General features: G+C 42.8%; 1 protein-coding gene across 1 annotated transcript in view; it reads left to right on the top strand.

The window, feature by feature from the left end:
- The window catches only part of TANC2 (tetratricopeptide repeat, ankyrin repeat and coiled-coil containing 2), a 215,101-nt gene that overhangs the window by 104,738 nt on the left and 88,272 nt on the right, over positions 1–22,091 (top strand). The window contains exons 6-7 of the mRNA XM_082331638.1: positions 3,645–3,793; positions 11,045–11,231. Coding sequence (XP_082187764.1) covers positions 3,645–3,793; positions 11,045–11,231 — 336 coding nt within the window. The remainder of the gene's footprint in view (positions 1–3,644; positions 3,794–11,044; positions 11,232–22,091) is intronic.

Raw genomic sequence — 22,091 nt, 5'->3', positions numbered from 1 at the left:
GTTTTAACTCTGACTTCAGTACCTGAAATGCTGACTCCAGGTTTGGAGAGCTTGCCTTGAAATTAAACACAACAAATTCCAAGTGGGGAAAAGTTTCTCTATTAAATTCTTTGGAAATAATTTTTAGTAAGGTTCAGAAAAGGTGTTTATCATGTGGGGATCAGTAAATGCAACAGTGTGTGCAAAGGCGATGTAATTGGAAGTAATTTCGTCTCTGGCTAAAGCTGAATATGGGTGAGGTGAGTCTGTGCTCTGTTAGGGTATCCCATCAGCGCCAGGCGGGTTGCTGGCAGGTGCCGGACAGGCTGGGTCGCACCGCGGTGCGGCTGGTATTGCTTCCATGGCCATTTCACTGCCATGGGGCTTATCATTAAAAACTTCTCACTTAAAACCAAGCAGCAAGAGATAAATAACTGAACCAGCTAACTAAAGATGTCAGCTGGCATGAAAGTACAAGTTACGTGGTCTGATGGCTGCTGGGAAACTAACAGGAGACCTGGCGGTGTGGGGGGGGTAGGTAGGGATGGTGTAGCTACCCAGCCCAGCGGCATGCCAGCTCACAAGAATGCTTTCCCTCCTATTGCTTTATGTGTGTATACGTAAAAATATATGCCTTCCGCGGAACATAAAGGAACACAAAGTTACACAGTCTCTAGAACTCTTGAAATACTCATTCACATGCAATGAGTCAGGGAGTTAAGTTATTTTATTCTTGTTTAAAATTCCTGGCACTGAGCATTTTGATACGGCTTTTAGTATTACTTAATGTTTATGCAGAAGTGCGTGCGCTGATGTAGCACAGTGCAGCAGCTTCAGACTGCGAACCGCACTGGGATCTCTTGGATCCACTGATTGACTTTAAAGTTGCGCGTGTAGGTGAGCAGTTTGTTACTGTTTATTGATATACTAGAGGTTGCTTATTTGAGTTGACTGTAGTATGTGTGTTTGAGCTGCTAGAGTTTGTTATAGCAGTAGTGTCACAATACCTAAAAATATCTGTTATCAGCTGTGTGCTCAAACTTCCCTGGTGAGGCTGGGGGAACCGAGTGTGCTGAAGTGCGTGTCAAATTTGGCTGCAGCATCAACTGGATAGCACATGTGGCGAGGGAGGAAAAAAAAAAAGTTATGTCCTTTCATTAAGCTTAAAAAGTGAGTATTAGGTCTTACTGTCACTTTGAAAGGCAAGTTACAGCTTCTTTCCATAATACTCATTCACAGGCATCTCAGAGCTGTTATGACTCGTCTTTGACACTCAATTAAATGACTGCACTTACTTTTAAAGACCTAAAACCGAAAGAGGGAATAATCCAGTACAATAGTGCTTTGCTCAAGTTCAAAGTTATTTGTACTTTGAAAGCCACGTTATAATAAAATAATTGATGGTTCTACACTAAATGTGATGTTTTCAGAGCTCGGCTGCTTTAGTTGCAGCTGTTGGTACCTTGTGCCATGAGCAGCATCTCACAGGTGAATTAGGGCTATTATCAAAGCAGTCAATTATTATCCTCTATATCTTCTATGTTCTTATGCAGTGACCTGGGATAAGCTCGTGATTTTCTTTATTTTACAGGTGAAAGACAGCTTTGTGCCCCTTGGAGATATTTTAGGGGTAGTATAAAAGAGGGGAGGTTTAAGGGCAAGCTTAAGCCTAGCCTCCAAGGAGCAAGTTGTCCTGTTTGGTTTGGGAGTGGTTCCTAATGCTGAGCCAAAAGGAAACCTGCTGTGCTCAGCGCCCTGCGGCCTGCCCCAACATAGTCTGGGCACTGTCCCTAAATCCTCCCCTGGGTGGGCAATGCAGAGACAGATTCAGCTTTTCCTTTCTGCCGAGATGTGTAAGTCAGCACGGTTTGAGTATCATTAATATCATGTGTTCTGAAGACAGAACGGGGAATGGCTAACAAACTTTTAATAATTATGAATGAAGCCATATCCTAGATACGGATATCTAGGGTAAATTCTAAAAGTCTACTTTTTTAAAGAAAAAAATAACCTTGGAAATAAAAGTCTATATATATAATTTTTATTTTACGTAAATGTATCTATTCTGGATTTGACTCCCAGGGATAGTAAATGCCCACAGATTGAATGTGGGTGGTCAGCAGTTCAGAAAATTGGGCCATCCATCTAAATTTGTCTCTCTTAAATCTATCCTATTCACGTCAGCATTGTTTAAAGCAGTACAGTAGGGATTCAATAACTTAAAGATGGCTTCTATTGTCATACTATGTAATCCATTTTCATAACAGTGAAGTCACATGTAAGGACTGCTCCAGATGCTCATCTCCCACAGTTGATGGTGCTTATGAATGCAGACGCGGTTGCATGTGAGATGCTCCAGGGTTTTTAATTTGCAGTAGTGCAAGTGAGACACTGAAAAATTGCTCTAAGCTTCCATGAGATGTACATTATGAGTTTAAATGGGAATTTCTGGAAGCAGCTGGCTTATATTTTCTGAGGTCTCGTACATATCCCAGATTCTGTGATTTGTGGTTTTCAGTTACAGTTACCAAAAAGCAGTATTTAAGGTAACATCTTTTTATTGTAGCTTCAGGCTGAGTGCTGGAGCACCCCCAAGCCAGGATGGAGCTGGGAAATGGAGATGGGCTCTTTTCCAGATTGTACACTATCAGATGAATAATTAACTGTAGACTAATTGCAAATCCTAATTAATCTTCTACAACTGCACTAAACACAGTATTGCTTCAGTGTAATGTGGAAAGAACTTGACCTTCAGGCTTTACTACTGCTGCTGGTGTGAGCAGGGAAGAACTTGACTTTCAGAACCTGACTTACCTTTGTAATACTATCAGTCTAAAACCACCACAAGTTTTTGTTATAAAAATAAAAAGATACAGAAATGCCAATATAGATGCCTGGCCTTTTTCTCAGTGTGCATTGTTAGCTGGAAGCTTATCTGTGCTGCTCTTCCTACAGATGGTGGAAAAAAAATAGGAAAAATTATCTGGAATGTTTTTTTTGACCTATTTTACAGACTTGATGGGGAATTGGCAGGTGGACTTTGCTTTGTATCATGGCCCATACTGTGACTGCACAAGGAGGTTTGGTGTCTGGAGAGCAGTGTTTTCTACATAACTATGAGCGTGTCAGAAACAGCAGATGACAGTGGAAGATGCACACCGGTTTTCTGTCCTATTCTTTGCCATTAACCACTTGGTAGCAAAGGTTGGCTGCTCTACATCTCGTGGAGTGCTTTCAAAATGGCACGTGTAGCCGTGGTTTCTCTGCGAGTAGCTTGCAGGTAGTTTCTATGTGAGTGGGAGGGCTATCCCTTCTCCATTGTTGGTCCAGGAAATCTTGCTCCCTGGTGGCTCTGGTGCTTCTGGTACAGGAAAAGCAAGATGGCTGGTTTTGCTTCCATGGGAGGTGCTGAGAATATAACGAGCAATGAGAGGAGAAATAACAGCTAATGTTAGAAGAAACATGTGTTGACAGCTGGAGCAATGCATAACCTAAAATTAATGACCGGCATATAATGTTAAAACAGACTTGAATAACATGAATAACCTGAAAACACGGATACTGACGTTGCAGCATGAAAAGTTAGCAGTGTTTTGTTGGTAAAAACACTGAGCAGTAGCCAAGGTAAACAATTCCTGTCTGAATCTGTTTTTCTTCCTGTTTAGGTGATACTGAGCAGGAGCTGGGACCCCCGCCATCCGTAGATGAGGCAGCAAATACACTCATGACTCGCCTGGGCTTCCTCCTCGGAGAGAAAGTCACGGAGGTACAGCCAGGGCCCCAGTACAACATGGAGGTGCAGGACGAGAACCAGGTATGACCTCTCCAGTCCTTCCTGCTCATACAGCAGTAGCTGCACGGGTTATGATCCAAATGCAGCATGTGAGAGAGTGGTTATTTTCTAATTATATGGCAGCTGCGTGTCTCACAATGGTGAAATAATTGTTATGAGGTAAAAGGTTGCGTCTCCTCGTTAAACGGTGAATCATCATTACAATGCAGCAGTACACGTTTCAGGGATCAGCTGCTACTGTGTGAAACAGCTTCTGTTGTTTTTCTGTTTCTGCAAAGGTTGTGGGAGTGGGTAGCATTTCTAATCAGATTATAGTGACCAAAATAACCTGTACTTCCATGGCATCTTGTATGCAATATTTCAAAAGTATTTTAGCAGTGTTACATAAAGGCTCACAGTTTCTCCAGGAAGGAGAGGTAAGTAGTAATAGCCTGATTTTACAGATAGTCACAGTTTTTGCTCATGTTTGCTGAACAAGGTGATTTCATGCTCGAAAACAGATACAGAAAGCAAATCATAGAATCTTTATTGTGATGGAGTTTGTTACATGCCCTCTGTCTGGCTGAAAAGCAAAACAGCAAAAAGCTCAGGGCTACAATGTAGATTTTGTGGAAACTGCCTGAGTTTCTCCCTCCTTCTGTTCAAGCCTGGGCAATACACCCGCTCCCAGCAGTGTTGGTAAGATGAGAATGAAACTAGGAGACAGGGTTTTTTTCCTTTTTATTGACAGATGGGTAGTCCAGTATGTAGCAGAAGAGCATGAAACTCAGAAGCCCAGTTCTAATTCTCTCTCCTTTTAACAGTCATTGCATGACTCTGCAAAAGTCACTTAGATATTTAACATAGGAATTATTCAGAGGACCTGACTTAAGGTCCTGAATTCCTTAAAAAAAGTCAGTGAAAAGTGGCAGCCAAGAAGATGGTTTCTGTATATTCAGGCTGAATGCCCGTGATGGCCGTGGTGGCACGTGTGAGTCTCTTTCCCAACCCGTGCCACTCGGAAGGAAACTCAGAGACAAGTTGTTCCACCAAGCCCAGGGCTACTTCTAGCACAAAGCAGGGAGTGCTCTTGGCGAGCAGGGTGGAGGGCAGCATCCTGGGCTCTATCAGTCCCACGCTGTAGACTGAACCAAAAGGTTTTTGATCTTCTGCATGGGCTAAGGTATGCTTGAGAGCCAAGAAATGTGTGTTTGTGAAGCTTTTGCCTTTAACACAAGCTTTTAATGCTTTCATTCAATTTCTTATGCAAGTTGTGGTGGATTTGAAATATACTTTACTATACATTGTGCTAGAAAATGTATTTTTACCAGGCACCTATTTGAACTGAATACTTCAAAGCCAAGCAGAGCTTTCTACTATAAATGGTTCCTTTTGTTGTCACCTTTTGACAAAAATTAAAATCCCATCTTTTCTCTAAAGCAAAATATGTCTTTGGAGAATAAATAAAAGAAAAATCTGAAGAGAAACAGCAGAGAGTTGTCCTCTAAAATAGATTGATATCTTGGGCTGTGTGCTAATTTTTGCATGAAAAAGTTTTACTGGGCCTTTGAATGCTATTCATGTGCTGGTGAAGATAAAGAGAGGCTGGTTCCTCAATTACCACGTCAATTTTTTTTTTTCTTTCTTTGTGAGCATCTCCTGCTGTCAGCACTTGCCTAGAATCGCAGAATGCTTGAGGTTGGAGTTGACCTCTGGAGGTCATCTCATCCAGCTGCCTGCTGAAAGCAGGGCTCGTTTCAAAGTTGGACCGTGTTGCCGAGGGCTTGTCCGGGCGAGTTTTGAAGATCTCCACTGATGGAGAATCAACAGGCTCTCTGGGCAGCCTCTTCTGGGGCTTGACGACTCCAGCTGCAAAGGGCTTTCTTCTTCTACCTAATAGAAAATTTCCTTGCTACAACCTGTGACTGTAGTGTCTTGTCCTTTCCCTTTGCAATTCTGAGAAGAGCATGGCTGTGCCTCTTCTCTACAATCCCCTGCAGATAGTGGAAGGCTGCAGCTATCCCTAGATGCAGTTTAGCTGTGTCTTCTCCAGGCTGAATGAACCATCTCCATCAGCCTCTCCTCCTACATCATAAGCTCCAGTAACAGTCTTGGTGGCCCCCCTCTGACTTCTGCCACCTACCACTGCCTGTCTCAGGACAGGAACCACGCACAAATCCTGTCCAAGCTAAAGCGGCTTCTGAGTTGCAGCAAATCTTCTGAAAACCTCTCCAACTCTCCTTCCCAAATTGAATTTCTTCAGCTACCCTACTTAAAGTAGTGTTGAAAATCATGCAATGAGACATTTATGGGATTTGCAAAGATGAAGTCTTCCATTAATCATTGATTAATTAAAACCTGATTGAGATTTTGACTACTAGTTTGCACTTGAATTTAAAAATTAGAACAATTTCCTAGGTTTTAATGTGTTAATCTACGTGGCCTGGACAAAGAAAACATTCTTTCTAGCAAAGGCTGGGGCTTGGCTGCTGCTTGTTATTCTAACCATGCTTTGCCTTCTCAAGCAAGAAGATAATTATTTGCAATCTCGCCAATGCTTGAGCTAAAGTGAAGATAAGGAATAGAGGTGTTTTCACTAAAACTGCAAATCTGTAAATCGGCACATTTCATTTTCATTCAGTTGCCTTGTTTTGAATATGTCAAAGGATATATTCTCTAATACAGATTGCTATGAAATGGCGTGGTTTATGTGCTGTCTCTTTCTTAATCGTGGTTTCCTTAATGAGAGAGCACAAATGCTGAAGAATAAATCCTTTTTCACCTACTTTTTGGGAAACTATTTTTTTAACTGCACTGGCTGCCAGAATGATAGAATCGTCTAGGTTGGAAAAGACCCTTAAGATCATCAAGTCCAACTGTTAACCCAGCACTGCCAAGTCCACCGCTAAACCATGTCCCTAAGCACCACATCTACCTGTCTTTTGAATACCTCCAGGGATGGAGACTCAACCACCACCCTGGGCAGCCTGTGCCAGCGCTTGACAACCCTTTTGGTGAAGAAATTTTTCCTGATACCCAACCTAAACCTCTCCTGGCACAACTTGAGGCCATTTGCTCTTGTCCTATTGCTTGTTCCTGGGGAGAAGAGACTGACCCCCACCTGGCTCCAGCCTCCTTTCAGGCCGTTGCAGAGAGCGATGAGAGCTCCCCTCAGCCTCCTCTTCTCCAGGCTGAGCCCCCCCAGCTCCCCCAGCCGCTCCTCCCCAGCCTTGTGCTCCAGCCCCTGCCCCAGCCTCGCTGCCCTGCTCTGGCCACGCTCCAGCCCCTCCATGGCCGCCTTGGGGTGCGGGGCCCAGCGCTGAGCACAGCATTCGAGGGGCGGCCTCACCAGTGCCCAGCGCAGGGGCACCATCCCTGCCCTGCTCCTGCTGGCCACACTGTTTCTGATACCAAGCACAGAGAAGCACAAAGGGCAATGAGACTATGACAGAACAGTTTAAGTTTTCAAAGCTTAGTGAAAATGTGACAGATGAAACAGCAGCAATAATAATACAGAATGTTCTGTCAATGGAAATTTATATTTAAAACTTGCACAGAGGAACATATTTCTATATCAATACAAAAATAAAACATGTCAATCAATGTCAAGTAATATACCATGTTATTTATTAATTTTCAGTTGCAAGGAGCTTGTTCTTAAGGAGCTGCATTGATAACAGTACAAATAAAAGAACTTACAAGAATATCACTTTTGGAATTTCATGAAACAATAGTGTTATCAGCTGGAGGGAAGATGAGTGTACCATTCTTGCACTGAATTTTAATTTTCTTCAAAGTGTAGTTTTTCTGTGTTTTAAGGTTAGTGGATGTTATTTTGTTAGTACCGAGACAAGTTTCAGCAGGGGTTTGTTTAAAACAACAGTCAAAACAAGGACATAGAAAAACCTCACCATAAAGAATTAATAATAATACTAATGCTTCACATTCTGAATGATCCCACGTGTGAGCTGATTAAATTTTTAGATGCTGTAGTATGAGGTTGAAAGGCACCTCTGGAGATTGTCTACTCCAACCCACCTGCTCGGAGCAGGGTCAGCTCAGAGCAGGGTGCTCCGGACCATCTCCAGTTGGGTTTTGAATATCTCCGTATCTCCTATGTCAGATGCTCCAGTCCTTCAGTCATCTCTGTCGTCCTTTGCTGGACTTACTCCAGTATCCCCATCTGCCTCTTGTACTGGGGAGCCCAGACCTGGGTGCAACACTCCAGGTGTGGTCCCACCAGAGCTGAGCAGAGGAGAAGCATCGCTTCCTTCACCCGCTGCCATCGTTCTTCCTAATACAGCCCAGGATGCCCGTGGCCCTCCTTGGCCAAACCTCAAAAGTTATGTTACCTGAAACTTGATGCAGACCATTGTACTGTCAGTGAGTTAAAGAAAATAAATTTTGAAAAAACTAATTTAATAGCTCAGGTGTACTGATGGAGGCTAATCAGCTGTGATAAATCAGAAGAGACAGTCCTACTGTAGTGAGTAGCTCAGTGAAAACATCTGCTTGATACACAGCAGCAATCCAAAAAGAGCCCTATGTTAGTTTATATTAAGAATAATAGTAAACCCCAGCAATTTTAAGGGGAAAAAATAACGCAATATTTTCACTGAATACTGATACACAAGTAGTTTTTAATTTGGCCACTAGAATTAGGGAGTTAGAAATGATTTTGCAAAATTAAAAACAGATTTACAAAGATCAGTACAGTATGTAGACATCTGAAAAGATCGCAGTATGAGAAGATGAAAAAGGTTTGTTGAGAGAGAAGGCACGTGACAGGTGAGGTAACAAATGTCTGAAACCAGAATATACACGGAGCCAGAATTTACGGAGCAGTCAGCTTGCCTGCAGTTCCTAGAAGGCTATTGTGGAAAAGAGAGATGTATTTGTAAGTACCTAGAACATAAAAGAATGGAAAATAACAATAACCGTGATCCACTAGTGGCACAGCAAATTGGATGGGGAGAGGAAAGTGTTGGTTTGCTTCTCCTGAGTGCTTCAAAAGATGACGATGTGATGGCAGCCATCTCATTCACTGGTAGATATTTTATATGGATACCGGAGGGAGATTATAGATTATCATGGAAGCACTCACACGCTTCATTTTCTGCTGTGTTGCAATCTCTCTGTTTAATTTATAAGCACACCCATGGAGCTGTCACATTAGCACTCCATCCGTGGTTTGTTGATGTGCTAATCCACATTCAGGGTACCCTGTAATTAAGTTAAGATCGATGCAGTCACACTGGTGCGAAAGCAAAGGCATGGGAGGGAGATGCCTGCCTCGGCGCTGCCCCGTCCCGCTGCTGGCAGGGATGCTCTATTTTGCCTCAAATGCCGGGGTGGTTACACTCTGAGTAAGGATTTTTACAAGCCCTATTGGGATACCTTGGACAAATTAGATCGCTTCCTGGTAGCTACACATGGTATTTGCCTTCTAATTTAAAAACCAGTAAGTCTTTCACATGTTCTACTTATAAAAGTTCATCCCAGGCATTTTTTCCAGCTTCAAGTATGAAATAGTGAGGAAGGAAAAAAAATTAGATGTCAAACCTGTTCTGCAGTTTGCAAGCATAATGCTTTCTGTGGTCACCTTAGGTTCAAACGACATGGAAAAGGGAATAGAAATCCATACAATTATTACAGAAGTATTCACACAGAATAAAAGGAAATCTCGTTTAAGCAAATTCAAAATGGGGAACTAACTTTTGCTGTTCCTTCCTTGGGACCAGTATCATTTTACAACAACGATTCAAATACTGTCTGCAGAGGCTAGCTACAGAAAACAGCAGCAGTGCACGAGAGAGATGACAGTGTTCTGCAGTGTCCCCTGAGCAAGGGGGAATGGGGTCACCTCCCCTCTGCGGAGGCTGAAAGATAAATTTAAGGGAGGAGCACATGCTCAAAAGCCCATTTTTTTAATGCTTACTTTATGCATCCTTATCTGCTCGAGGGGAGAGGGACTGCTGGCCTGACCCACCACGAGGGTGCCTGCTCCTCTGACGCCGGCAGCATGAACAGGATGCCTGGTCTGGGGCACAGGGGTTAGTTTTGTGGAAGGGAAGTATTGAAGTTGCCTGTTTTAAAGTGATTACTGGATGATTGCTCTGAAATCCAGTGTAAGGGTGATTAAGTTGTTGTGTTGGGTAAACAAGAGTGTCTTCCCAGTGTTGTGGTGGGTGAGCCGTCTCCGGTGCTTGGCCATCCGCCGGTGACTGCGCAGCAGTTTTTCTTGCCTGCGGATGCTCTAGGACATATCTCCAGAGAGGAGGACCTTTTGCCAGGGAAGCTTGTGTATCCAGTAGCCTGTGGTTAAAACATGCTCTGTCTTGTATCGCAGCTTGTCTCAAACTGAATTCAAGAATGATTTTGTTTTCTTAGTAAACTAATCTCCATGCACAGCATCGGATATATAAACTCCCCCAAGGTTCTTGCACACAGTGTCTTATAGGGTCTTTCCAAAATAACTTTTCAAACACCATCTTTTTTGTGCTGCTGCATTTTTTTGTTTTGTTCTGCCTTTGGAGAGCAACCCTCTCCCTATTATGTTCTTCCTTTTTTAAACTTTATCTGGTGGGGAAAGCATGTCCGGGCAGGGAAGGGCTGTCTCATATCTAGATCAGGGATTTCAAGCTTCCTCTTTGCAAATGTGTAAAACCACTGTTATTTTTCTTGAATGGAGGAAACATTTACAGAGCAAAATAAAAATCGCAGCCCCACAGAGGTTTCTGAGCAGACGGAAATGGCCCAGAGGTCTTTGTAGGATTTCCTGTATATGATGTTTCTTGCTGTAGCAAAGGTGACATCATGCCGTATACTTACCACCCTGGAGATCTCCACTTAAACAAAGGCACAAAGTTTACCTCACTGTATCATAATTTTGGCTTATTTGTGTGTTTTTTGGGTTTTTTTGGGTTTTTTGTGGGTTTGTTTGTTTGTTTGTTTTTTAAAAACTTCCAGTTCAATATTAACAAAATTATCAAAATTCCTAATAAAGTATGGAATCAGGCTTTTGGTAAATATCACTTTATTTATGTTTTCTGTGTTTCCTATTGGAACATGGAAGCTGGAATCTGTTCTCTTTAAGGAATGAAGTAGCAAACAGGCCCAGTGTCTGCGTTTTCCACAGGTGTGGGGTGGCACAGCAGACATTTTTATTTTGAACAGTAAAGCACTTTAACTTCACCATAGAAAGCAAATCTTCAAGCGTGAGGTACAGAAAGACTTTTTTCCCCACAGTGGCTGACTGTGGTGAGTGACGCGTTCCCGGTTCCCGTTTTGCAGAGCTCGGCCGTGACGCAGCGCATCAGCCCCTGCTCCACACTGACCAGCAGCACTGCTTCGCCGCCTGCTAGCAGCCCCTGCTCCACCCTCCCGCCCGTCAGCACCAGCGTCACCGCCAAGGACTGCACCTACGGCGCTGTCACCAGCCCTACCTCCACACTGGAGAGCAGAGACAGCGGTATCATAGGTGAGTGCTGTTGTCCTCCTCCTTCTCGCTCTACTGTGAAGCCAGGTAGTCATTGACTCTGTCGGTTTGACAAGCTTTATTTTTATAAGCTACAGGTATTTGCTAATTAATGGGATGGTTTTGCATTATTCAAGTTAACACTGCAGTGACCAAGATGAATTGTACTCCTGCATATTCCATTTGTCACAGGTAAAGCTACTCAGAGTTGGTGAAAATGGGGATGAATGAGGTTGATAAGTAAATTATTTCATAGAATCATAGAATCGTTTAGGTTGGAAAAGACCTTTAAGATCATCGAGTCCAACTGTTAACCCAGCACTGCCAAGTCTACCGCTAAACCATGTCCCTAAGCACCACATCTACCCGTCTTTTGAATACCTCCAGGGATGGAGACTCAACCACCACCCTGGGCAGCCTGTGCCAGCGCTTGACAACCCTTTTGGTGAAGAAATTTTTCCTGATACCCAACCTAAACCTCTCCTGGCACAACTTGAGGCCATTTGCTCTTGTCCTATTGCTTGTTCCTGGGGAGAAGAGACTGACCCCCACCTGGCTCCAGCCTCCTTTCAGGCCGTTGCAGAGAGCGATGAGGGCTCCCCTCAGCCTCCTCTTCTCCAGGCTGAGCCCCCCCAGCTCCCCCAGCCGCTCCTCCCCAGCCTTGGGCTCCAGCCCCTGCCCCAGCCTCGCTGCCCTGCTCTGGCCACGCTCCAGCCCCTCCATGGCCGCCTTGGGGTGCGGGGCCCAGCGCTGAACACAGGATTCGAGGGGTGGCCTCACCAGTGTCGAGTACAGGGGAACAATTACTACATGATTTGATGGTGGAAGAGGAAGACTTTTATCTTTCTTCTTCTATTTTTGCATCCCATCTTCACCTTTTTGCTTCTTGCAATCTTTCTTCTCAATACGTTTTTCCCCTCCTTTAATTCTAGTGAGGCTGTTGGGTTTTTTCCTACCAAGTTTATCTTTTGTTCTGTATCTTCTCCTTTAGCTGCTGTCCATGCCCATTTATGAATGTGGAGATGCTAATGCAGAGAGCCGCAAGCTTTTTGGTCCAATAAGGAAGATGGGATGGTCTCAGTGCCAGGCAGTGGCTGTTATTTGGGGCTGCCATCCCCACCTACTACCTCAAGTAAATTTAAAGGCATCTGTTTTTTCAGCATTTTCCTTCCCTTAATGCCATTTAGTCCATAGCCACTGTTCTTTGATGTCAGAGGAAAGAGAATGGATGATGGCATCATGTTGATAGTTCAAATATTGTTGGATTATATTATTATAAATATAAAAGACTGATTACCTTTTGTGCCCCATGACTGTCACTGCCACCTTATCGGTGACTCTGTGCCTCAAAAATGGCTGCTTCTCTTAAGCTCAGTCCTGGGCAGGAGCAGGATTAAATTAACACAAATTTCAGTTAATTTCTGTAGCTGCTGTAGCCAGTTTTTCATTCAAGTGTGTGTAGGTTGCAAGTGTAAAGGATCTTGAAAAAATAACATGCACAGATTAATTTCTGTTCAATAACTGTAAAGGCCCAATGGGAGAAAAGTAATGTGCATGTAACTGCAGGCAGGATGGTCCTCGCTTGGTTGTCCTCGCCACATGTTTTATGTTGAGTATTTCTCCAGCTAAAAAGGTTGATAATTTAGGGAGGTTAGTTGTACTAGTGATTAATATTTTGCTTGGCTGATCAGGAAATCTAGGCTTAGTTCAGCTCTTGTACGCCACAGCAACCTTTGTAGCACTTCTGCCTGCATGATCTTAAAATGCAAATATGCAAGCTATTCTGAGCTGCATGGCGAAGTAGGTTAATGAATTCTGGGAAAAGTCATTGCAGTATCACACACCCTTCGTTCTCTGCTTACAATGTCCCGCAATCAGAGCTTCACCCTGTCCAACAGCAATCCCTTGAAGCCTGCTTGGGCTGGACGATCATGGTGAATATAAGTGGACGCTTGATTCAGCAGAGCTGTGAATTAAGCCCAAGACTTGAACAAAGCCTGAAGTGGAACAGCAGAATCGCAAAAAGTGTGTGTGCTCTGCTTTTATCAGCTGCTCTTGCTAATGAGATTTGTCGGTGCATGCTGTGCTATTGTGTTGGGCTCGTCTGGCCCTCGTGGTTGCTTAGCGGGTGCCAGCCTGAGTGCGATGAAACCGTAGGTTGCTGCAGTTTGGTTTCAGCTGGAGTTTCTTGTCCACATGAGAGCCAGAGGAGGTCCGGGTGGCATTTGTGGCACACCTGTGTGTCAGAGAAGAGTCAGCATGATCCCAATTCCTGAAGCGATAAGGCATTGAAACTCTTTGCTCAGGCTTTCTACCCTATCCTTTTTTCAGTAGGACTATAATAATTAATTTTTAAGTCTGAAACTTTTTTTTTTTACTCCTCACAAGGAGGATTCTGTCTTAGAGGTTCTTCTGTCAGGAACTTAGATTTTTCCCTTGGAAACTTTGGAAAATAAAAGAAGGTGGCTTATCCCAAGGCTATGTTAATGAATCCCAGATGGAAAAGTCGTGCAAAGATATGTTCATGTGGAATAGGGGAAGCACTTTTCAAAGTTTTCAGAAAGCAAGGCTTTCCTCTGCTAAGTGTTCACATTCAAAGGAAAACAACTGCCTATTTCTCCCCTTCTTTCCTCCCCCTCCTTTGCTTTGACAATAACATTTTCAACACCTTCTTATTCTGGCATTTGATAGAAGCTGGGCAGCTGTAACAAATTGTGGGGAAAACAGTCTTCTCCAGTCATACTTTCCAGCAGCGAAAAAAATTAGGAGGTTTTCCATTAAGTCTGTTTTTCTGTACATCTGCTGTCTTCTGCAAGCGTAAGGTCAGTTTGAGCAAGGGGAGGCTGTTTCCCCGTGGGAGATGGATGAGCAGTTTGGTCATTACCCTCCTGTTGGGATGGGAATTGGGTGTGCAACAATTTTGAAAGGTGCTCTCTGCGTGACAGCAATTCCCTAGAATTATTTTCACTACAGAACAGAGCAGACAAATTGTCCACTTGTAGGAAGCAAAGCCCACCTCGTGCTTTGCTCTCCCCTTTAGGAACACATCAGGTCCTTTGTTTCTGGAGGGTCAGGGATCAGGTTTCCCTTTTGGTTGCATTCCTTGATTATTGGATACAGATCTTCTTGTATGCGTATCCCTTGCTCGGGTTTGTTCTCTGCAAGGATGACTGTAATGACGTGGCTTTTGGTCTGAGCAGCTTTATGTGGTACCTCAAAAGTGTAAAACCTGTTGGAGAATTCCTTGTCAAAACTACTTACGTTTTTGTGCCATTTTTTTGTGTAGAAAAAGAGTAAACATTTCCCTAGCTATTTTATGTTTTCTGAGTCATGGTCCCTCCTGCTCCTCCCAAATAAGTGATTTAAATTATTAGCTCATTAGCTCCAAGAAGGTGTATTTTTATAATAGGCAGCTCCAATACATTTCTTACTCATCTTGATAAAAGTTATGGCTTTGGGAAGATCTCTTGATCTTTGCCACCTATCAGTCCTGAGCTGCAACAAGCACGACCTACCAAGTCTCGCAATCATGAATCGCCACTGAATTTTATATTTTTAAAACACAGAGGCTTTAACGCGTCTCCCAGAAGGTTGACGTGCTATTTGTAAAATATTTGAGAATTAGCAAAGGACAGAAAACCGTTAATCAAGGTGGGAAGTTGATCCTTACACCATAATGCATAATCGCTTCTCTCTATGTGTTTTTGCTTAGCATAAAATGTTTTTGTACATGTTAAGCTCATTTTGCATATCTATATTGCTAGACACAACATTAATTTGTCAAAGTTAAATCAGAGTGTGGCTCTTTAGCCTCGGAATTAACTGCATTAAGAGTGTAACTATCCACTAAGGTGTATAGAGTGGGCATTTTGGTGTTCTAATCTGGATGTAAAGACCAAATTTTAACTAGTCAGGTTTTCTCTGATGACTTGTCCTCTTGGAGTTATTCCTGTCCATTTGTATGTCACCTCTTATATAAATTTCAATTATTAGAGAACAAGCGTGTCGTATCTCTAATCTGCACAGCACAGGGACTATTTCATGCTTACTGATGACTTTAATAAGTGCATCACTTGGGTTAGAACAGACTTATTTTGAAATTTTAGATCCTCTACAGTAAAGGGAAGTTCAGTCTACTTGTGTTGAAAGGGTAACAGAAAATGTTACAAGGTCCAGATCTTCAAATTCAGACACTCTTATTTGTAAAAGAAAAGAAATAGGGAAGGGGGGAGGAGGAGAGAGGAGGTGAGCCAAGAAGAGAGATAGGAGCAAGTCAGCCCTTTCTCCTGAAAGGCACTAAATCCTTTTCATGTAAAACAGAATGGCTGGTGAAAATGCTGACCTGACTTTAACCTCTGAAGAGCTTCCAGGATTTTTTGGCTCTCACTATGTAAAAGCAGCCAACTGTTAATGTTCAAAATCTGCTACTGAAAAGAAAACTGGTCAAAGAATCACATGCTGCTACAGGGGAACTTAGCGCTTCATGTCCCCACAGAAGTGGACTGTAAAGTTTTGCTGCTTGAATGCAGCAGAATATAAGAAAATCTCCAGCAATCTTAGCAAGCCTGCAAAATAAAACAGAAAACATTTCTTGCCACTTTGTAAAGCTTACCCAAGTGCTTGTGATGTTCAAGCAGCACTTCATGTCATTTAGCAGCAGTCTCCCAAGGGTATGAAAGGAATGACTGCTTTCTGCGTTGAATCTTCCTGTAGAAGTGCTGTAATTTACCCTGAAATGAAATGGGGCCACACTTTTGCTTAATGTAGAGTCCTGTGATGATCTACACTGTGTTCCCCACTTAATTGTTAGGGGGGATCGTCTTGAGCAGGGAAATAGGTATGATGTTAAAGCAGCTTAAAGGGAAACCATGAGCTGCATAAATCCTCTTGCACCACTGCCACAGTGATGTAGATAGGTGTAATACCATGTGGCCCAGTTGCCTTCACTTAAATTTTGTGGATTTTTACAATGAAGAATGACATGTGTAGGACCCACGTCCCCTCCTGGAGGTCCCTGGCATGCAGCTTTTTTTCACATTCTTTTTTTGCTGTTTTTTTACTCTGACTCCTGAGCTTTTATCAAGTTGATGCTTTGTACAGATTTATGTGTTTGTGGGTTAAAAATAGGTTTGTTAATAAATTCATCTAGAGTGCATGCTAAGCAGAATAGATGGTGCTGACAATAAAACAAGATAGATTTGTTTGCCAGTTTAACTGCTCTGAGAGGGGAACAAAGAGCAGCCCAAAAGGCACATCAAGATAAATTTAACTCAGGTTAAATATTTTTGTGATCTTACAGCTAAAGCATTTGAATTCTGACATTCTCGTCAGTATTATGAAATGCTCTGTTAATAATGAATAAGGTTTCTAAGAATTACAGATCCTTTTTTAAATTGAGCCAGCTTCCGTTTGGGCTCATTCCCCAAAGGAGGAGCTCCCTGAAAAATGTGTAATATTGATGAATAATGAGCTTTTGGTCACTAATGCATCTGCATATTGCAGGTGAAGGGGCTGACAGTTCAGGAGGTGAAAAGGGACGCTATTTATCAGGCGTCTCATCAGCTCTTGAGCAAGATTAGTGGAGTCACAGAATCCCAACCACATTAAGTACAGATGGACGCCATCTTTGGATCCCGATTCAATTCTTTTTCCATTTCATTGAAAGGACGAATTAAGCAGAAAGCAAATGCATGCGTGCACGTGTGACATAATTCATGGCCGATGTCAGGGGTGAGAAACCATGAAGTCCTGATACAACAGTTCTGCCTTCCCCCAGTTGAGCCACCAAGGCATCAAGGGTTGGATGCGACACCGAAATCTGGCTCTTAAATACTGGATAGATAAGGGGTCAGCTACAGGTGTTTGTTACGTTACTGGAAAAAAAGGGAGAAAGGAGAGTGTTTAAAGCTGAAGGAAGTGGCACAGAACAGATGTTATACTCAAACTGTGAAATTTGCTTTGGTTTATGGTCCAGCCTGGTAGACGGAAAAAAATTGAGTGAAAAATTGAAAGAAAGAATAAACTGAAAAGACAGATCAGAAGACAGCTAGAGGAAAATTCAGTGTTATCAACTCCCACAGTGTTATTTTGGATACTGTGATAAGTGACTTTTCTGTAATGTTTTAGCTGTTGATAGCGTGAGATTAGATGGGACTCTCAGCTTTTATTTTAAAAGCAGCAAGATTTTAACCTTCACGGTTATGAAAAGCTTCACAATGATCCAAGCTTGCCCAAAAAGTTAATGCCAAGTATACAAATAGCTTCCCTCCCCTTGTGCACACACTCCCACATGCCTCCTTTCTGCTTTCTTGTTTAAATCTTACAATTTTAAAACCAGTTTCAAGACTGTGGTCTTGACTTAAAAAAAGAAGAAAAATTGTCCTTGCTGATGCTAAAGAAGGAAAAAAAGGTGAACTGATGTTGATGAGACAGGCAAAATTAAAGAAGGATCCAAGATGGTATAAGGTGGACAATACAGAGACGGCATTGAATCAAGAAGGTAATGGGAGTTGATGTATGGTTAAAGGGATGTGTATGTACAGGACCTGCATTTCTTCTTCTGAAATTTTAACAACCCCACTGTTAAAATAGAGTGGTTACCTGTAGCTGACACATGCAGTGAGGTACAGGTTTGTAGAGGGGAAGCACAGCATGCGGCGTCATGTTGGGCAAGAAAAAGAGCATGCAGCTTATAGCCACTTCTGCAGTTCAGTAAGCCCTTTTCCATAATTTTAGTGCATCACTGTCGCAGAGATGTTACTCCAGATGTGCATGTGTGGTTCTGAAAGAGGGATATGTTTAAATAACAGTATTTAGGAGCATGTGGGGTTTTTTTTTATGATGCTCTGGCAAATCAGCCATCAAGATTGCTACCTCTGTATTAGATTTGAAACCTTTTTAACAGATTTCTTTAATGTTTACAATAGTGGACTGTGCTTAAAAATATTCATTATCTTGTTTCTGTGAGTGATAACCAGAAATTTATAAACTAAAGCTTGGCTGATCTGTTCTGTCTTACAAGCAGGGTATTTGCAGTGAGTTGTGCTCTGATGGCGGGAGTGTCTCGCTCTGTTGAAATGCTGTTTTACCTAGGCCTTACATTTCTAGTCTGAGTAGCATGCAGGTATGAGCCCTTCGAGGCATTCGTACCATTCTTCATCCCGCTTGTCAGCCAGTGCGGCAGGGAATTCAGATTTAGAACAGGACGTTTACAGGGTCAGCATGATGCTACTGTCAAGGTGTTTTTCATTATGTTTCAAGACCTTTGTGTGCTTAACCATGATTTACAATACCTTGAAGCTTGAAACAGGAATGGATTTACCTGTTTAATCTCTGTCTTTTTACAGGATTGTTTATGTAAATTAAGCCAGTGATTCCCTCCCCCCCTATTTGAGACCAGTGTTGTAAGAGAAGTTGAACATACAGAGAGTGGTGTGGATTTTGACGTCAAACCTTGAGCAGGGCAGACTTAAGGGTTTTTTTTTTGTTTGTTGGTTGGTTTTGGGTTGTTTGGGGTTTTTTTGCATAGACAAGCCTTCAGCTCACTGGCTGATGGTGTCCAGCAGAGAATAATGTTCTTCTAAAAGCACTGAGTGCTCCAGGGGCTCTTGGGGCGTGGGTTTCATGTGACTGCCCGAGGCTGCTGCCTTCCCTAGGGAAAGGTTTGAGCTTATGCTTTCTGCCTGCCAAATTTTTCTGTTTGGCAGCTGAGCTCCCTGCAGCGGTCTGGGACGACACAGCTGTATTTAAGTGTATCCTTCTTCAGCTGAGTTTATGAAGGCATATGTAGATTAGGGTAAAAAATTTATTTTACTCCTTGCCAACTTGTACATGTTAGCTAGGACATCTCTAATGCAATAAGGCAAGTCATGGTTTAGTATGTTACTGCAGACGAGTGAAATGAGATCAACTTGCAGAGTTTGCATGAGTGTGTTTAGTACCTAATTTCAGTGCAACATATGAAGCTCACTACTTTGCTGCAGTTATTTCTTTAAAGCAGCAAAATCCCTATTTCCTACTTGAGACATTATAAATCTTTACATATAATTAATGTTACAGCTGGTGGTCATCATAAAGTGGTAACTATAGAAAACTGCTTTCTCCTGCAGTTCCATCTGAAAGGTGAACCTAAAGGTTGATGTTTTCCAGGCATGATCTCTGCCTCAAGGAGAATTGAATGGGATGGTAAAAATCCCCTCGCATGTTTGACTTGAGACAAGTACAGCTGAAAGCCGCATGCTCCAGGGCATAGGCCAGCTTGCAACTAAATGAGAAATAGTATTTGCTATCCTGTAAAGACATGAAACTCTGAGAAGTGTAGTACTGGCTGCAGTGACATCTACAGTGCTGTCTTGGATGAACTGCTACTTTGATACAGTTCTGTTATTTTCCCAAAGAAATAAAAATAATTTAAACCATGTTATTTGCAAAAAAATCTAATCAAAATGTTTCAGCAAGGAAAACGAGCCAAGTTTGAAAATGAAAGCTTCACGTAGGCAAGTCCTCTGCCAAGGAAAATGCAGGTCTAAATCTTGAATACTAAAAGCAAGGTAGGATTGTAAAATGACTCCAGCATCTCTGGAGTGTATCCCCTTCTGGCATCAAAGTCCATGTGTCTTCAAAGACGCCCAGACTGTGCTGCTCAAAACTGATGCAGGTAGTGCTGCTCAAAGAGGGCGGTGTTGAAATCTTGTGGAAAGAGATATGGCAAATCCTCAGAGAAAGCCACGGAGGGGATTGCAAAGGGGCACCGTGCTGCCTGCATCCTCTCATTTGAGGGTCTTTCCGTGTTGTTATTCATTAATGTGTTTTACAGTGCTCAGATGTTTTAGATGCCGCAAATTCTGTCTATGTTCATATTAAATAGTGTGAGACTGCGTGCCAGCTGAGACTGGAGACACACATATATATAAATATATGTATACACACACATCTGTATTTATATACATGTGGTATTACTTTAGTGCTATAGAGAACCTCAGATGTTTCTGCATGGCTGTCAGGTTTTGCGTGTTCAGCGTGTGACTTGCATGACTGCCCCTGTCTTACTCCGTCCCCTGCAATAACCCTCTCCATGCCTCCACGAGGCAGTGATGTCTCTTTTGCTCCCGACAGCCGCTGGCACAAGCTGTGGTCTCTGTGATTGCAGCCCACCGGCTCCGGTGTAGCAGGGCTCAGGCACTGCAATGTTCTGCTTTTTTTCACCAGGGTTGTTCTTTCTGGCTGGGTCCAGCAATGAAAAGAGCCTCATGTAAATGCATGTTCTCTCACGGCATCTCTGCAGCCCTTCTTGCATCCTGGCATGCTCCTATTGTGGCACCCCCAGCTTAGCATGTCTTATCACGTTACCTGATGCCCTGGGTATTGTCCGTTAGAGACTCAGGGTTGAAAGATCTGCTTCTCAGCAGATGGCTTAAGGCAAAAATTCCTGCTCTTTGATGGATCTGAGGTCATCAGTTTATTTTGCTCAAATTTAGAGTGGGCTATCTGTTAAGAGTTGCATTTCTTTGAGCTTCTGTTTGATTAGGTATCCTTGGGTTTAAAAATCATAGAATTATAGAATGGTTTGGGTTGGAAGGGACCTTTAAAGATCATCTAGTTCCAACCCCCCTGCCATGGGCAGGGACATCTTTTACTAGATCAAGTTGCTCAAAGCCCCATCCAACCTGACCTTGAACACTTCCAATGATGGGGCATCCACAACTTCTCTGGGCAACGTGTGTCTCACCACCCTCATTGTAAAAAAATTCATGGGACCCATAAGAAATTTTCTGGCAGTGTCTGAAGGACCATTTATTTCCTTTTTAAACCTTGTATTAAGAAAGTGTTAATTCTGTTATCTCCATCAGTATGACAAGTCCATTGTCGTTTTCTGTCAGTTTACCAGTGGCAGGGGTGCTATGAGCCGCCTCAGGGATGGGGGCTGTCCTTCTCCCGAGGCTGTGACACCCCTCATCCTGCAAACCCCCGAATGTGTCCTGCAAGCTGAGATGTTGCCAGTGATGAAAACCTCAGATGCCAAGTTTCTCACCTGTGGGTTAAGCTGAGTCCATGAGTGCTCCCGCAGCTCCTTTTCGCACTGACACAATTTAAACAGTGTAATGTATAATTGGGATCTGTTGGGACTTTTCATCACTGGGACCTCCTTTCTGGAGGCCATTGGCTGAGTTAACCAGAGTCATAGTTAATGAACTACAGAGCAAAGAGATATCAAAGGATGAGCACAAAATACTTGTTTTGTGGTTTAGATGTTCAGTCTAACCAAAGTAGTAATATCAGAAGGAATCGTAACTTGAGAGTCAATTTTTAGTATAATCTGATACTCTGATGCTGTCCTCCTGTATTCTATGTATACAAAAATCTGCTTGATGATAGAAGTATGGATGGCGATGTCATCATGTTAGTTTGCAGCTGCTGTTGCTCATTTCACTTGGCTTCTCTGCATCTGGATTAAGGCCCAGAATATTTTTAACATGTAGATACCATTTGGATATATTAATGATGCAACAAGAGTCCTGTTATGACTGTGAGTAGGATTTATCCTGAGGGTGGGTCTTCATTCCCCATGCAACCCTCTAAAGAGATTATTGCTGTAAAGCACAGTTAATCCCCTGCAGGGTCCAACAGAGGAGACGATGGGGAGATGTACTCACACACCGGAGCCATATGAGCACAGGCCCTGTCCTAGAATACCCTCTGCAGCTCTGGAAAGTTTAGGGTATGAATACAGTAAACTCACAGAAATAATGTTATTTTGCAGATTTCCTTCTGGTTGCAGGTGTTGATGGGCTTGATCCTATTGGGTACTGACATGAAGTTCTTTCTACCCAAGAAATCTTGGCGCTTTCTTTGTATACAAGCATG

This window comes from Platalea leucorodia (genome assembly GCF_965183815.1).
Source record: "Platalea leucorodia genome assembly, chromosome: 22".
Taxonomy (NCBI): domain Eukaryota; kingdom Metazoa; phylum Chordata; class Aves; order Pelecaniformes; family Threskiornithidae; genus Platalea; species Platalea leucorodia.
Note: the sequence above shows the minus strand (reverse complement) of the source record. Positions and strands in the feature narration are given on the sequence as shown.